This window comes from Limanda limanda, chromosome 17 (genome assembly GCF_963576545.1).
Source record: "Limanda limanda chromosome 17, fLimLim1.1, whole genome shotgun sequence".
NCBI classification, from domain to species: Eukaryota; Metazoa; Chordata; class Actinopteri; order Pleuronectiformes; family Pleuronectidae; genus Limanda; species Limanda limanda.
The window spans coordinates 14,759,971-14,774,155 of NC_083652.1; the positions used below are offsets into that span (position 1 = coordinate 14,759,971).

The window sequence follows — 14,185 nt, forward strand, 5'->3', positions numbered from 1 at the left end:
CACCCAATTATCATTTATCAGCTTCATCTCAGGCTTTTGTTCCCTTTTCTCTGTTTCCCTTCTCCCACAGGGTCGAGCTGCTGCATTACATCAAGGAGATAATCATGCAAAAAAATGTGAGTGAAAAGTTCGTTCTATTTGGGTCAGGTTTTGAGCAACATTATTGTAAAAAATACATATTTTGTGAGTTGTGCGATATAGTGAAGTGGAGAGTGAGTCACATTTTCTTTTGTATGGTGCAAACCATGAAAATCGACAACAGAGCAAGTCAGCTGGCCAATCAGAGCAGGCCCCCTCCTTTAATGCGCCTTAAAGAGATAGGAAGTAAAACCAAGTGTTTCAGACAGAGGCTGAAAAGGGGAGCTGCAGCAAAGGACAATCTGAGGATGTTTTCTGAACAGAAAGAGCATTTGAACCTTTTACAGTAATATATAATAATTGTAATTTGGATATTAGCAGCATATTTATCTCTTTTAATAGTAGAAGAAGCTGCATAACATTCACATTATTTTAAAATCTTGGACAGATTGTTGATGATGGAGTAAAATAGCCTATTGTAAAATTGTTTTATCATTGTAAAATCGTTGTAAACTGACGTGAGAGATCAGACAGCCTCACAGATCTGAATGGGGAACGTTTCCTAGCACTAGATAATTGCTGTGGGCACACACGTCCATAATGAACCAACTTCTACATTTCTTCCATTTTTCTTCATGTCTTCCTATTTAACGGTACGTCAGGTTCGATTTGCATTCCCACTCACAAAGCGTCACTGTTCTGATTCCCCTCGCACCTTTTAATCAGCCACATCGCCTGGTAATACATGTGACACCTGAGAGCTGCAGGATTAATCCATTACAGCTTTGCAGTCGGTGCGCCTGCCTCCCCCCCGGCGCCGCAGCGAGCGATTCGATCCCAGTCACTTCAGGTTAAATCAATCCAGTCTGTCTTTGGGTATCCCTGAATGAAGCCGTGATGCCAGAGCATTCAAACACAGAACCAGAATAGTAAACAAATCCTGACTGTGACACGTGAATACAGAATGTCCTGCCTGTATTCTCTTATTGTCTGTGTGAGTATCTGTTGTTTTAGGGTCAGCTCGTAGGAGGATGTGACGGCACACTTGACAGCAGCAGAGGAGAAAGTCAGGGATCCTGCAGCTCGGTGTCTTCCTTCCTCCCTGCTCTCCGATTCTCTCTGTTTTTATTTCTCTAGCCCCTGTCTCTCTGTGATAAGATCAATCTTTCATGATTTGAGTCGGGAGGGAAAACGCCTCCGAGCACCGAGCAGCAGAACGCTGCGGCAGAGAGAAAGTTTGAAGGAACAGAACAAAATTGTGTAAATGAAATGTACCGCTGGACAAAAATTTATGAAGATTGTCGACTAAGGAATAAAATAACAAAGAATAATGAAACAGACACAAAACTGTTGCAGTAGCTGGACGGAGTTACTTACAGGAGAATATTGAGTCTAAAGATTTGAGTCTGGCTGTGTTTAGTTTGTATTCTTGCCCATGGGTGAGTTTCTTTGTGTGCCTCTATCTAATTCTGTTTGTGTCCCCCTCCTCTCATTGGTTGGACCCAGCTCTCGGTTTCTTCAGTGTGCCTTCGCCATCTTTCACAAACTTCGCTCAGGGCCTCTTGTTTCGAGCTCATCAGTAAATTTAGCCGCAGGGAGCAGAGCTCGCTCACATCTGAAAAACCTTTCCAGCTGCTATTTTTACTCCTCCTGCAACGGTACCACAGTTTTCCCTCGGCCAAGCAACCACTGTGCAATATAAATATGATTGGGTTGCATTATAAGTTGAGTGTAAGTGTATTCATCAAATGTCAGCAAAAAGATCAGAGGAGCGAGTCGGAGTGGCTCTGAGATCTTCACTCATTCATGATTGCTTCAAAAGATTTTCTGTGGATTAATAATCGGATGGTTTGCTGCCGCGAGAGGAATCAAATATTTCTAGTAACAGTCAAGATTCAAGTTAAGTAACATAATCCTTTCGGAGGGAAAAATGTCCTCAGCTTATACTAAATTGATTTCAGCCCAGAAACAGTGAGGACTATCCAAAGGGGACAGATGTTCTCAATAGTTGTTTAACAAGACAATTTGTCTTTTTAGCTCGTTCCTGTACCTTCCGTTTCTGCCAACTGCCAGAAGTTCTCTCCATTTATGCCCTTTTTTCCTCAGTAGCATCCTGGGACATCTGGGTTCGCTTTATCACATCTGCCACTCTCTGACGGCTAATAACTTTTTCAAACTTTCTTTTTCTTTGTGCCCTTCCACTTCCACTTCCCACAGTTTTTGTGGAAGTCATCTGTCGTTTTCCTTCATCGTAATTTGTCCTAGGTCATTTCAAGGCACCGTTCCAGGTTTCCGTTCCACAGAGTCTTTAACCTTTCCAACCTGACACCTCACAGGTTTAAAATCACACAGCTCGCTTTGCTTGTCAATTAATTAACTTTTAAACAGCGTCTCATCTCGGCCTGAGGTTGAACAGGGTTTAAAGTTCTCCCCTGCTGACACCGTGTCAGTCCGGGTGTGGTTGCATGTCGTGACCTCATCACCATGATGGACTGGCTCCAAAGCGCTCCAGCGGCCCAACTGTCCATGTAAATCTTTTACCTTTGGACCTATACCCGACCTGTAACTGACCGCGTGTGTGTGTGTGTGTGACAGAGAGTGTGATAGCCCTTGTTTAGCTGCTCTTGATGCCAGTGCCTTTATCACATTTAAGAATAATCCTCTGTGAACGGGTTTTGAGTTTGAGGAGCCTCTGTTCAAATTACCGTGTCGGAGAAATGTATTTGACGTGTACTTTGACTCTTTAGATGGCTGCGTGTCCCATCCACTTACATGGAGGAGGGGACCTATTCTGCAGCCAGCCAGCAGGGGGCGATGGAGATGCTTCGGCTTCACTTTTAGGGAGCAGTCATGTCATCCGTGTTTATTTACAGGCTATATGGTCACAGTATTTTAAGTCATACTTCAAGGATACAGAGTGTTTGATATGATCATAGTAAATATATTTTATTTTCACAACTGACACTGCCCCCATTCACACACCACACTGATATCATACACACACACACACACACGTACACACACACACCAGTATGCACTAACCTTTGAATCATCTGTATAAAAACTGGAGGTTTGTTTCTTTGACAGATTGGTTTGACAGAAATATTTATCCTCACCACGGCAGCAGCATAAAACACCTTCGGGGGAGTGAGGATGAAAAAGTCTCAGTGTGAAATGTTTATTTCCTGCTTTTCCACTTTTTTTTCAGTTCACGATGACAAGGGCACTTATTTTATATTATCTGAAGTTGCAGAGCGTAGGTTCACATAAATGTGTCTCAGTATTCTGTCTGGCAGATGTGACAGAGAAGATTTGAAAGAAAAGTGTAATTGATAGTCGAGGTGCTGCTGTTCTCATCCACTCAGCTCTGCTATAATCATCTGCTGTGATATAACACGTTGCTGTTTTCTGTGAGACAAATTACTCTAATAGGAGGACAAGACAACAAAAGGGAGGAGGAATAAAAAACAGACTTTATTCATAAAACCGATCCAAAAGTGTTTTTTACAGTTTTTACACGGGTGCCTTTCCTTTAGCAAACCGATGTGAATCACAGTTGACAGACTTGGCGGCAGCGGAAGTGTTTCTCTCGTTGATCCCACACAACAAAAGAGAAAAAATAAGGTTCCATCGTCGGCACTCTTTCTGTTTGCAGTGATGTTTTCTAACCATTGTGAAGGTTTCCTCCGAGGGGACGTAGCAGTGCTGGATGCAGAGGACCGGGGAGGACGGCAGCTGGCTGAACTTCTCATCCTTCTAACCCAGAATCTGTCCTCTCTCTCCTCCTCTGTTACTCTATCTCCTTCCTGACGGAGATCTGGTCGTCTACCAGCTGCTCTACTTACACGATCTGCGTCACAGCCTTGTCTCTGTAAACATATATACTATTTTTGTATTATTAATTAAAGAAATCATCTTTGAGATATTTATTTGACTTTATTTGAGTTTGCCCCATGTCCCATCCACTAACATGGAGGAGGAGACCTATTCCACAGGCAGCCACCAAGTGAGGATGGAGATGATTTATAAAGAGTTGATGGTAAAGAGACACAGTCTTTTTAATAATACTTGAAGGACATAGAGCGTTTTTATATTTAAGAGATTTTAAAAATATATACTTTGCTTAAGCTGTCTGAGAGGGTTTTGGTTTTCATTCCCCTGCATTTAAATCATTTCAGTTTGCTTTGTACAGATAAATACCCCAAAAGAAGACAAATTAAGTCTGGAACATATTGTTCCCTTTCAAACACAACCGTGTTCAGCCTCAATTACCTCGACAGCTGCACATTATACCTCCGGTGCCAGAATATCTGTCCTGTGTAGGTAACACTGCTCTGAAAGGTTGCCATCAAGTGGAAAGTGTGTGAAATGCTAAACTGGGGATTGTTGCCACTGAGGAATTTAAAGCTTCCAGGCTTGTTCTAATTATAGAAAGCTATATCACAGTTTGAAATCAGCTTCTACTTCGCCAACAACTGTCTGGATATGATGTCGAGAAGTCGGAAAATGTGCTGATGCTGATAATATTTGTAATTTGTCTATTAATACCCATTTAAGCTGTCTTTAGTTTTCACTCTCTCTGGAGGAGCCTGCTCTTTTCACTCTCTCTTCACCTCCTCTCCATCCCTCACTCTCTCTCTCTCTCTCTCTTCCACCCTCCCTCTCCGCCTCTGGCAGAATCCACAGTGACCTGATCAGCCACCACAGTCCTGCGACTACACACTTCTCCTAATGATGGACAAAATGGGTTTGCAGCCCTGATTCAGCTGTGGATACAACTATTGATATATCTGTGTATGTGTGTGTGTGTGTGTGTGTGTGTGTGTGTGTGTGTGTGTGTGTGTGTGTGTGTGTGTGTGTGTGTGTGTGTGTTGTGTGTGTGTGTGTGTGTGTGTGTGTGTGTGTGTGTGTGTGTGTGTGTGTGTGTGTGTGTGTGTGTGTGTGTGTGTGTGTGTGTGTGTGTGTGTGTGTGTGTGTGTGTGCATGTGTCTGTGTGATTGTGGTGGTAGGTACCAGAAAGATAAATACACAAGGGCAATTTCCTGCACAGGGATGCATGCGTGCCATGGTTTTGGATTATTTGACCCCACAGGATCTTTTCAAAATAAAAGAGAGAGAGAGAAACTGTTACCTTATCTCTTAAAGGAAGTTTGACATTTAGGGAAATGCACTTTAATGCTCGGCTGTTAAATGAGGACATCAACATTACTTCTCATGTAATGTGATCTGCAGTTCAGACTGACGTGCGACATTAATCCCAGAATTTACTCATTCCTCCTGAATTAGTTTGTTCTGAGAACTACAAGTGATGTTAGATAATGGTCACACATCTAAATCATCTTCTGAACGAGATCATCAATTAAGATATTTGAACAGTTTTCAATAAGACACTATCCTTTCAGGTGATTTTGGTTATGATGTTACTTAAAGTTCTGAATAGCACAGAACAGGCATCATGTGCACACACACACATTCACAATCTCCAGATGGGACGACCCAAGGACATTCAGGGAAACAGCTGCAAATGGCGAGTGATGCGGCAAAAGGTCTCGGGGACAGTTCACGTTTACTTACACATCTATGTATTTATGCAAGGACGTGGCAGTTATCCTGGCCTGGGCTGGACGTGGACAAGGAGCACACAGCAGCTGCTGACCCAACCGATTCCAAAGCACTGACCTTGCCAGCTGGTTGGCTGTTCCCCAGCTGGTTGCCTGTGGTGATGGCTGACAAGTAAGAGGGGCGGGGGGAGTAAATGAGGCGGGGTGGAGAGGTGGAGGAGCGTCAGATCAGGACAAAGTGAAGGCGAGAGTGTCACACCTTCATTCTCTCGCTTTGTGTCAAACGCTGACAACGGTCTTTTAATTCAATACTCAAGTTAACACCAGAGATTAAATCTGAGCCGGAGCGACTCATAAACAACTCGAACATGAATATTCTGACTGTGGGTGTGTATCTGAGCATTTTAGCAAAATAACAAAACCATGAGACAAAAGCACTGTGACATTCAGGGACTCTGGTCGTTTATGTGCTCTGGATTCGCATGAGTGCCTTTATAAAGTTATCCTAAAGGAAAAACTCAAGGGAATTGTTTGTAATGGCTGCGAAGTCTAAGCCCATTACGGCTAGAAGGCAAAATGGATAATGGAAAATGATAGAGGTTAAGGAACAAGGTCAGAGGGAGTCAGAGGAGGACTGGAGAGCGGAGGAGGCGCAGCCAAGCAAAGAACTCTCTGGGTAATTAGGGATCGTGAGAGGCAGCAAATTAGCAAGGAGCGATGAAATGAAAGGAAATAACGGAGAAAGAGAAGGAAGACGAGGGACTGTGGAGAAACAGGTGAAACATGAGGAGAGGGTGAGCATCCCTGAAGACATGAAGTGGGAGAAAAGATGGGGGAGGATGAGGAGGCTTGAGATGGGAAGGTCGATAATAAATATGGCGATCGGTGTGAGAAGGCAGGAAAGAGGAGGAAGGAAAAGAGGGATGAGAGTTAAATGGGTGCAAAGACGGATATCCTCTATTTTTGGGGGTGGGGGGGGGTTTGAGAGGCTGCTGTGACGTACTGACGATCATTCAAAGTGACACTTGCAGCAGAGATGAAACCGTGTCCGAGCAAGCATGACTGGACAAGAATAATCGTCACACTTTACTGATGTGGAGCACAACATTTAGCCCGACTCCTGTGAGACTTCATCAGATGTGGAGACACAACTGTCGCAACAACACACGATCGCATCTGTGATCGCAAGCAACACTTATCTGAACGAATTGTTTTAGCGTCGGAGGAAATCCAGCTCAGTCTTGTTTTGGTTTTGCAGCTTGAAACTGTCTTTGTGGCCGATTTGGTTTCCGACGAGTGAGAGAAACAAGACTTTTCCACAACGCAGGAAACAAACGGTAGATTTTTTTTCAGTGACTCACAACTCAGAGCCTGACACTCAACCCTCTGTGCGCTGCATACATTCATTATTCCTCGCTCTCAGTGGCAGGGTAACCTTCAAACATGCTACAGCAATCCCTTAATTATGCATATCAGGGCTAAATGAAACATCAAACCTCGGGGAGTTGCTTTTTCCCCGATAAAACCTTTAGTAGAGCTCAGGAAACTGCGGCTTTTAAACACTTACCTGTTAAAAGCATCCATCTGTCTCTCACCTTCACAGCGGCACGCACACATGCACACACACACACACACACACACACACACACGCACACACACACACACACACGCACACACCCACACCGACACACACACTAACTTCTCCTTTCATTTGCAATGTCACAATCCACTTGATTCTGTGTGGTTAACTTCTGAATCACTGACTCACACTACTTTGCAGCGTTATTCCGTTTCTCCACCACTTTGCTTCACCATGTTCAAACACATAAACACATTTTTATTTGTCCCATTTTGATTTTGATTTATGACCAAACACCTGCGAAACTAATGACGTTCCCCGTTGCAAACACAAAACAAGTTGAGACCCAGTCAGGGGACATCACACAAACTGACACAAAGACAAACAAATCAATAAAGAAATAAGCGAACCCATGAATAAAGAAGGAAACAAATCCAAACAAGGATTATAATGAGTTTGCTCATAGTACAAGATGGTGTGTGTATGTGTGGACTGAGGGTAGTTGTGTGTCTGTGTGTGTGTTTGTGTGTGTATATTGCATAACATTGTACTAATATATACACATCTACATACAGTGAATGCTAATGTTTCCCTGTTTATGCTGGATGTGTAAACAGCCACATAGTTGCTAACACATCTGGAGTAAACACTTAAAATGATGAAATTGTAAAGTCAATGTTTTGAAGAATAACATGATGCAACTATTTTAATCTAACAGATTGTAACAGCAACACTTTCATGTGTTTTGACAGCCAGACTTTAGATATGTAATTATATAATAATGTTGGGTAATAGGGAATGTATCAGGTTTAATTTATTCAGAACTTCTTTTTCAATATTTATAGTATCAGTATTCATATTAAAAGGACCGCAGCTAAAACAGAGCCTGTAGGAGTTGAAGCCAAGTCACCCCTATGTGTCATGGGAGGATACGTCACCACAGCAGAGGCTCAGTGTTACTCACTGGCTTTTGTCACAGAGGTGCTGCCGTGCTAACCACTCTGGCCCAGGCTGACGGTGACCTTGAAGTTGGACAGAAGGTCAAAGTTTGTCAAACAACACATGCACGCTCACGATCGTGCTACAAACCAAGCTGATTCAGCTGCTCACTCACGGGTGGTGAGGACAGAGGGGGTCTGAGTGAGTTCATCAACAGCTCTCTCCTCAGAGGCCAGGTCTGCTTCACATCTGTCGGCTTCACATCTGTCTGTACAGTGAGATCAGGATTCACATCAGTTTAGAAATGACATGTGTGGGTGTGCTTTTGTGATGAATGTCCAAACTGAGCAAAAACCATGAACTCCAATCCTTGTTGTGAACTAAATGTAGAATTTATTTATTTATCCATAGTAGAAGTTGACACTAACCCCAAACTGTGCCATGGAGATAATATCTTTACTTAATATCTTACGTTCACCTTCATCACTTATTTAGAACTAAACTCGATGAAGTGCATGAATGACCTTTTACTTTTCTCCAAGAGGGTCTGGTTTTGCTGAGTATTCACTTCTCTCTGAACACTGTAACAGGTAGATCTTGTTGCACCATCATTTGTTGCTGGTTATGGATATAATGGTGTTTTTTTCCCCTGCAAACTTTGTAAGTTTTATTTGTTTTCCATATAAGTGTTAGCTGGACAAGGAAAGTTAAATCTTGTAAACATTAAAAATGTAATTCAATGGAAGAATACATTATATTTTTATTTTAAAAAGTAAATAACGTATAAATTATGTTTAACAGTACCAGGAATTGGTAAAAGTAAATCCTCTGTTGGGAGAAATATCTTTAACTTCAGTGTTGAATAGGTTTAGTGCTCATGAAGAGTAAATAAGTGAATTCTGATTAACATTGAAAAGCTCTTAGTGTAAAATGTAAGTAACACTATGGATGTTATTTAGCTCCTAACTCGTTTAACACTTTGCAGTGGAGTGTAAATTATTCACTGTGTAGTGTCTCTGTTATTGGTTCTTGATAGAAATCTATAGAAAGTGATGCAGTGATATTGATTCTTCAGCTGCTGCAACACAAGATTAATTTCCCCGTGGGGACAATAAGGTATATTTGATTTGATTTGACTCAACGCTCTAGACGGTTCACTCTAGGTTTTCAAATCACAACCTCTTAAATAAAATCTATCTGTTGTTGTGAGGATGCATCTGGAGCTGGAGAGACAGAGCAACACAGTCCCCTTGTGGATGAGGGAAGAACTGCAGTGAGTGAGTGCAGGAGGTAGAACAGATGACATGATCATTTCAACTGCAATATTCCCATTATGAGAGTTTCCTTATGTAGATTAATTCCTTTTCATACTTAAATCAACAAAGTCTAAGATCTTCACTTAATATAACACATTTTCAGTATTTTGAAGGTGTGAACTCCATGTAAAATAAGGAACAAACCAGAGTCACAACATTTGCAGTCACTGGCTTTATGTATAGGTCAGATTACAAAAAAAAACAATTACACAAACCATACAAACAATATGTTTTTAACATATCCACCATAGTTAGAGTATTCAAATAGGGAATAATATCCATAAATATATCTTGTTTTAAATTTCACATTACAGGTCACAGCCCAGCAACGACACGTCACAGCGAGGAGGGGCGACCTGTGCAGTAATACATTTCAGTGGTCCGGTTAGCATGTCAGTTGGTTGGTTAGCTGAAGGCAAAAAACAACAGAACCCGGATTCACCTAAGCTTTCTGGCCTCTCGAAGCACGATTCAGTTTCATTTCTCTCAAAGTATCCAAATACTTAAAAGACGTGAGGTTGAGCTTTGAGCAGCGACTGCTGGGAAGGTTGTGTGTGTGTGTGTGTGTGTGTGTGTGTGTGAGTGACGTTTGTTTATTGCAGGAGAACACGGTGAGTTAAGTTAATGCTGGTTTATTGACTCTGCGGTTTTCTTTTCTCTGTGCCTCTTCCATCCTTCACTCTGTCTGTTGGCTCATGAGGTTTAGTGTGTTTCATGTAAATCAGATCAACTATAAGCAAGTGATCCAATGTGTGTGTTATCTAGAACTTAAACAGATATATCTTCTTTCTAATGGCAGAATGCATTCTTCTTTCGCCTAATATTTTAAAGATATTTAGGGTCGGACCTTCATGCAGTAAATTGAAAACTTCACAATGTACCATCTGTGCTAAACTATAACTAGGCCAGCCCACACCAGTGGGACTGGAACCTAGCGACCGGGGAGATGAAGGCACAGAGATGCATTTTGAATCAAACACACTCTGGTGGCTGTTAAAGGACTCAAGCATCGGCTGTTAATAAGTCAACAGTGCAGAACTTCAGTCGTTACAAATATCTGTGGATGTGCAATTGTTTAGAATTATCCACATGGCAACTGGAACATAGGTATTTAAAATAAAATAAAGAGTATCAGTGATCAGCATCTACCTCTGGAGGTGGTGGCACAGGCCAAGAGGCACAACTTATGTGACGTAACTGCGCAGGAGTTCACTTTTAGTCGATTTTAAACAAAATACCTTACACTCTAGTTTGTGTCTGGCCGAGAAAACTCATTTAATTTTCTAAAACTGAACAAAAGCCCTCACCTTCATCACCATTTTACTTTTGTACGCACAGACATAAGTCAATCTATGGTGACCTGATCCCAGTCCTGCTATCTAGATAATCACGTTATCTGATCTCTTAAATAAGCTTAAAACCTCTCAGCTCATGAGGCATCGGTCACGCGCTGTTTGTCATTTCACAAACTCTGTGACAAGTGGAATGGGAATGGAAGGTTCGGTAAGTAGGCGACCGGAAAGTAGCTGAACGCAGGAGAAACAGAGACAAATATTAAAAAGGTACAAAATGATCTCTGACGAGAAATGCAGGCGACCAAATAACAAAAAAGTAAAACAAAACATAAAAGTGCAAAATTAAAATCTAATCATGACATTTAAAGATTAAAACTCTATTTTCTATCTATATATATTAACCCGCATTCCATTGATTTGAATATATTAAACATACCTATGCTAAAGTGTACAATCTGATTCATTCCATTGTAGTCAGCAGGAGATGATTCTCCCTGGAGGAACCATGTGTGAAACCTGATATGTGCGGAACTGAATCCTTAACAAAATAACTTCATTAAATAAACAACCTCTAAACCATAAATAACATGTTGCTATATAAACAAACCATATTTATTATATATTATACTATATATTAATGCACCAATGTGCTAAGAGGTATTTTAATGTGTTAAATCTATAAAGAAATACACATATGTTGCCATTTACTTCAAAAAACTCTTTGAGGAGGCAACTCATCAAATCGTCCTTGTTTTATCAAATCTCGATATAATAGACTTTGATGGTCTGGTGAAATTAAAACTGTTCAATTGATCATTAACACATCACATTTCAACTGACCAAGGCACCATCAAATTCCATCAAGCAGGCAGGGAGTCAAATTCACCAACCCACTGGATTTTAAGGAAGAAATATAATAATTTTAAGATTTGCGGTTTTGTCTATCAATTATAGCTTCCAATACTGTAAAGAAAAGACAGAAAGAAAGACAGAAGGACAGAAAGACAGACAGAAAGAAAGAAAGACAAACTTGAGACGTATTAGTGACTGACTACAATGGAAGTGACCTCGGACACTGCGACTCTCAGGTTAGGCGTTTCTGCCTCCGTTGATGACGTTGCCCCCTGGTGGTGCGATGTGGATCGAGTCCAGGATGGGCCGCAGTAATTGGCCGAATGGTCTGAAGACGGAAGGAAGGAAAGAGTCGATTAGATTCATCAAACATATTCATACAGGTGATGTTATGCTGCCACACCAGAAACCAAATGACGCAAGACAGCATTTAGCAACAGATGACGAGCCGGCTGATTGTTTTAAGTGTTATTACTGAGGACCTGAGCCTCTGTCTTGCTTGGATCTTATCAGCTAGATGAGTCAGCTGAGGGACTACACTCACGTGGAGAGGACTTCGGACGGAAGGTCGGTGATGTAGGAGGGGATGGTGCTGCCCGTCAGGAACTGAGCCACCTCGTTGGTGAAGGTGTTGCAGTTGTGCTCAAACAGACGATACCTGTCCCCTCTGAACCAGGAGGGAATGCAAGAGGGTTAATAAATCAGATCAGATCATATAATCCCAATGAGGTGAGGAGGACATGAAGAACAGTTACTTCACCTGTATGTGCTCTCTCCCAGGGACGAGAGGTATTCCATGAAGATTTCCTCGGACACTTCGGTCTCACCCAGCTCCACCACTGTGTCTGGAGGTCCCAGCATGGTCCCACCCTGACAAACACACACACACACATATTAAACACAATATGTGACATCTGTTGAACAGCGTAACCTGATCATTGTTGTTTGATTGATCTGAGCCTTATATACTTCTCTTACACTAACACTAAGTGAGTATACACAGGTTTCAAAGACGGCTCCTGTCCCTTTGCCAGTAGAGACGTTTCACCTGGAGTCAGTCCGACTTACCGGTGGACAGCTGGAGATCCCCTCTCCGCCGAAGAAGAACTCCTCACCGTACGTCACTATAGCCGTGTGCCTGGAAGAAACACAATAATCAACATTGGCATAGGCATTTATTTAATATTCAAATATATATATATATATGCCCTTAAGGACTATTGGGACTTTGTTCATGTTTGAAAGGTTCATTGTGTTAGATTAAGATGAAAGGGCTCTATTGGCAGAAATGATATAGAATAATCTTAGTGATGTTGTAACGAGTGTGTTTCATCTAAAATGAATAGAATGAGCCTTTATATTTATATACTTTATATTTACATCAGGAGCAGGTCCTCTCTACGGAGGCCGCCATGTTTTTTTTTACAGTAGCCCACACTGGAGAACTAAACAGCTTTTGAGTTTTTATGACAACTGAAGCTACATCAGTTGTCTGTCATGAATGGAAGGTGAGGGTGAGGTGAGGGGTCATCAGCTGCAACATACAACTTTACCACTAGATGTCCCTACATCCTACACAATGAACTCTTTAATTTATGTCTAACGACATGTTTGTGACAAAGTATTGTAATTTACATTTTGATGTATCTCCTATGACTAATTTGTCTTGTGAATCTTGGGTTGAGAAAACTTCACACAACTTCTTTCAGCAAAATCCAAACAACCAACAAACTGGGACATACACACTGACACCAACAAGCAGCTGATTTCACCCAGGGGAGGATTTTAAAATATAAATGGTCCACATGTGACTGAGCTACCCAGTAAATTACAGTGTTTCATGAGTGACGAACAAAGGAGAGGTTCATACCATATCCCATCCAGTTGTTTTCCTGTGTGAGAGAAGAGGGAACAGCAGTGAGAAGAAGTAGAAGATCCTCTACACAAGATACATGTCAACGAAAATCAGCCATGTTTTACATTGTACACTTGTTTCAAACAGCTGTGTGGTCCTGATAAGTTCCCAGCAGAGAGGAGTCCTCCCTGCAGCCAGTGCCTGTCATCAGCACTGGTTTGTGCCTGAGGCCACTAGTCACCGGGCTTCTCTCTGAGGACTCACCCAGCATGATGGGGCTGAGGCTGCGGGCCATTCCTCTCGACAGGTCGTAGATGTACAGCTGCACATTGTACCGCGTGGTGTTCTTGTCCATCACGTACACGGATCTGTATTTTAACGGGTTTTCCTGTTAGCTGCCTCAGCTAGCTCCGTCCGAACAGCTGACTGGGCGGGGCTAAAAAACGATGATGTCATGACGTTTTCTTCTTTGGTTTTCCGGCAGACCAGACACAGTTTGGTGCACTGCTGCCCCCTACTGTTATAGAGTCCACATGACTTAAACCAAATAATTATTTAATATGATATATGATATGATATGATATGATATGATATGATATGATGTGATGTGATGTGATGTGATGTGATGTGATGTGATGTGATGTGATGTGATGTGATGTGATGTGATGTGATATGATATAATATAATATATTAACACTTTATTAGTCCCA

At 41.8% G+C, this 14,185-nt stretch overlaps 1 protein-coding gene across 1 annotated transcript; it reads right to left on the reverse strand.

The window, feature by feature from the left end:
- Positions 1 to 9,630: 9,630 nt before the first annotated feature.
- Positions 9,631 to 13,898, reverse strand: desi1a (desumoylating isopeptidase 1a). Its single transcript, XM_061089507.1, has 6 exons — positions 13,740 to 13,898; positions 13,491 to 13,512; positions 12,689 to 12,758; positions 12,381 to 12,490; positions 12,165 to 12,287; positions 9,631 to 11,948 (listed from the first exon to the last, which is right to left on the reverse strand). Exons 1-6 carry the CDS (start codon positions 13,828 to 13,830, stop codon positions 11,858 to 11,860), a joined length of 507 nt encoding a protein of 168 aa, XP_060945490.1. The 5' UTR covers positions 13,831 to 13,898; the 3' UTR covers positions 9,631 to 11,857.
- Positions 13,899 to 14,185: the final 287 nt, after the last annotated feature.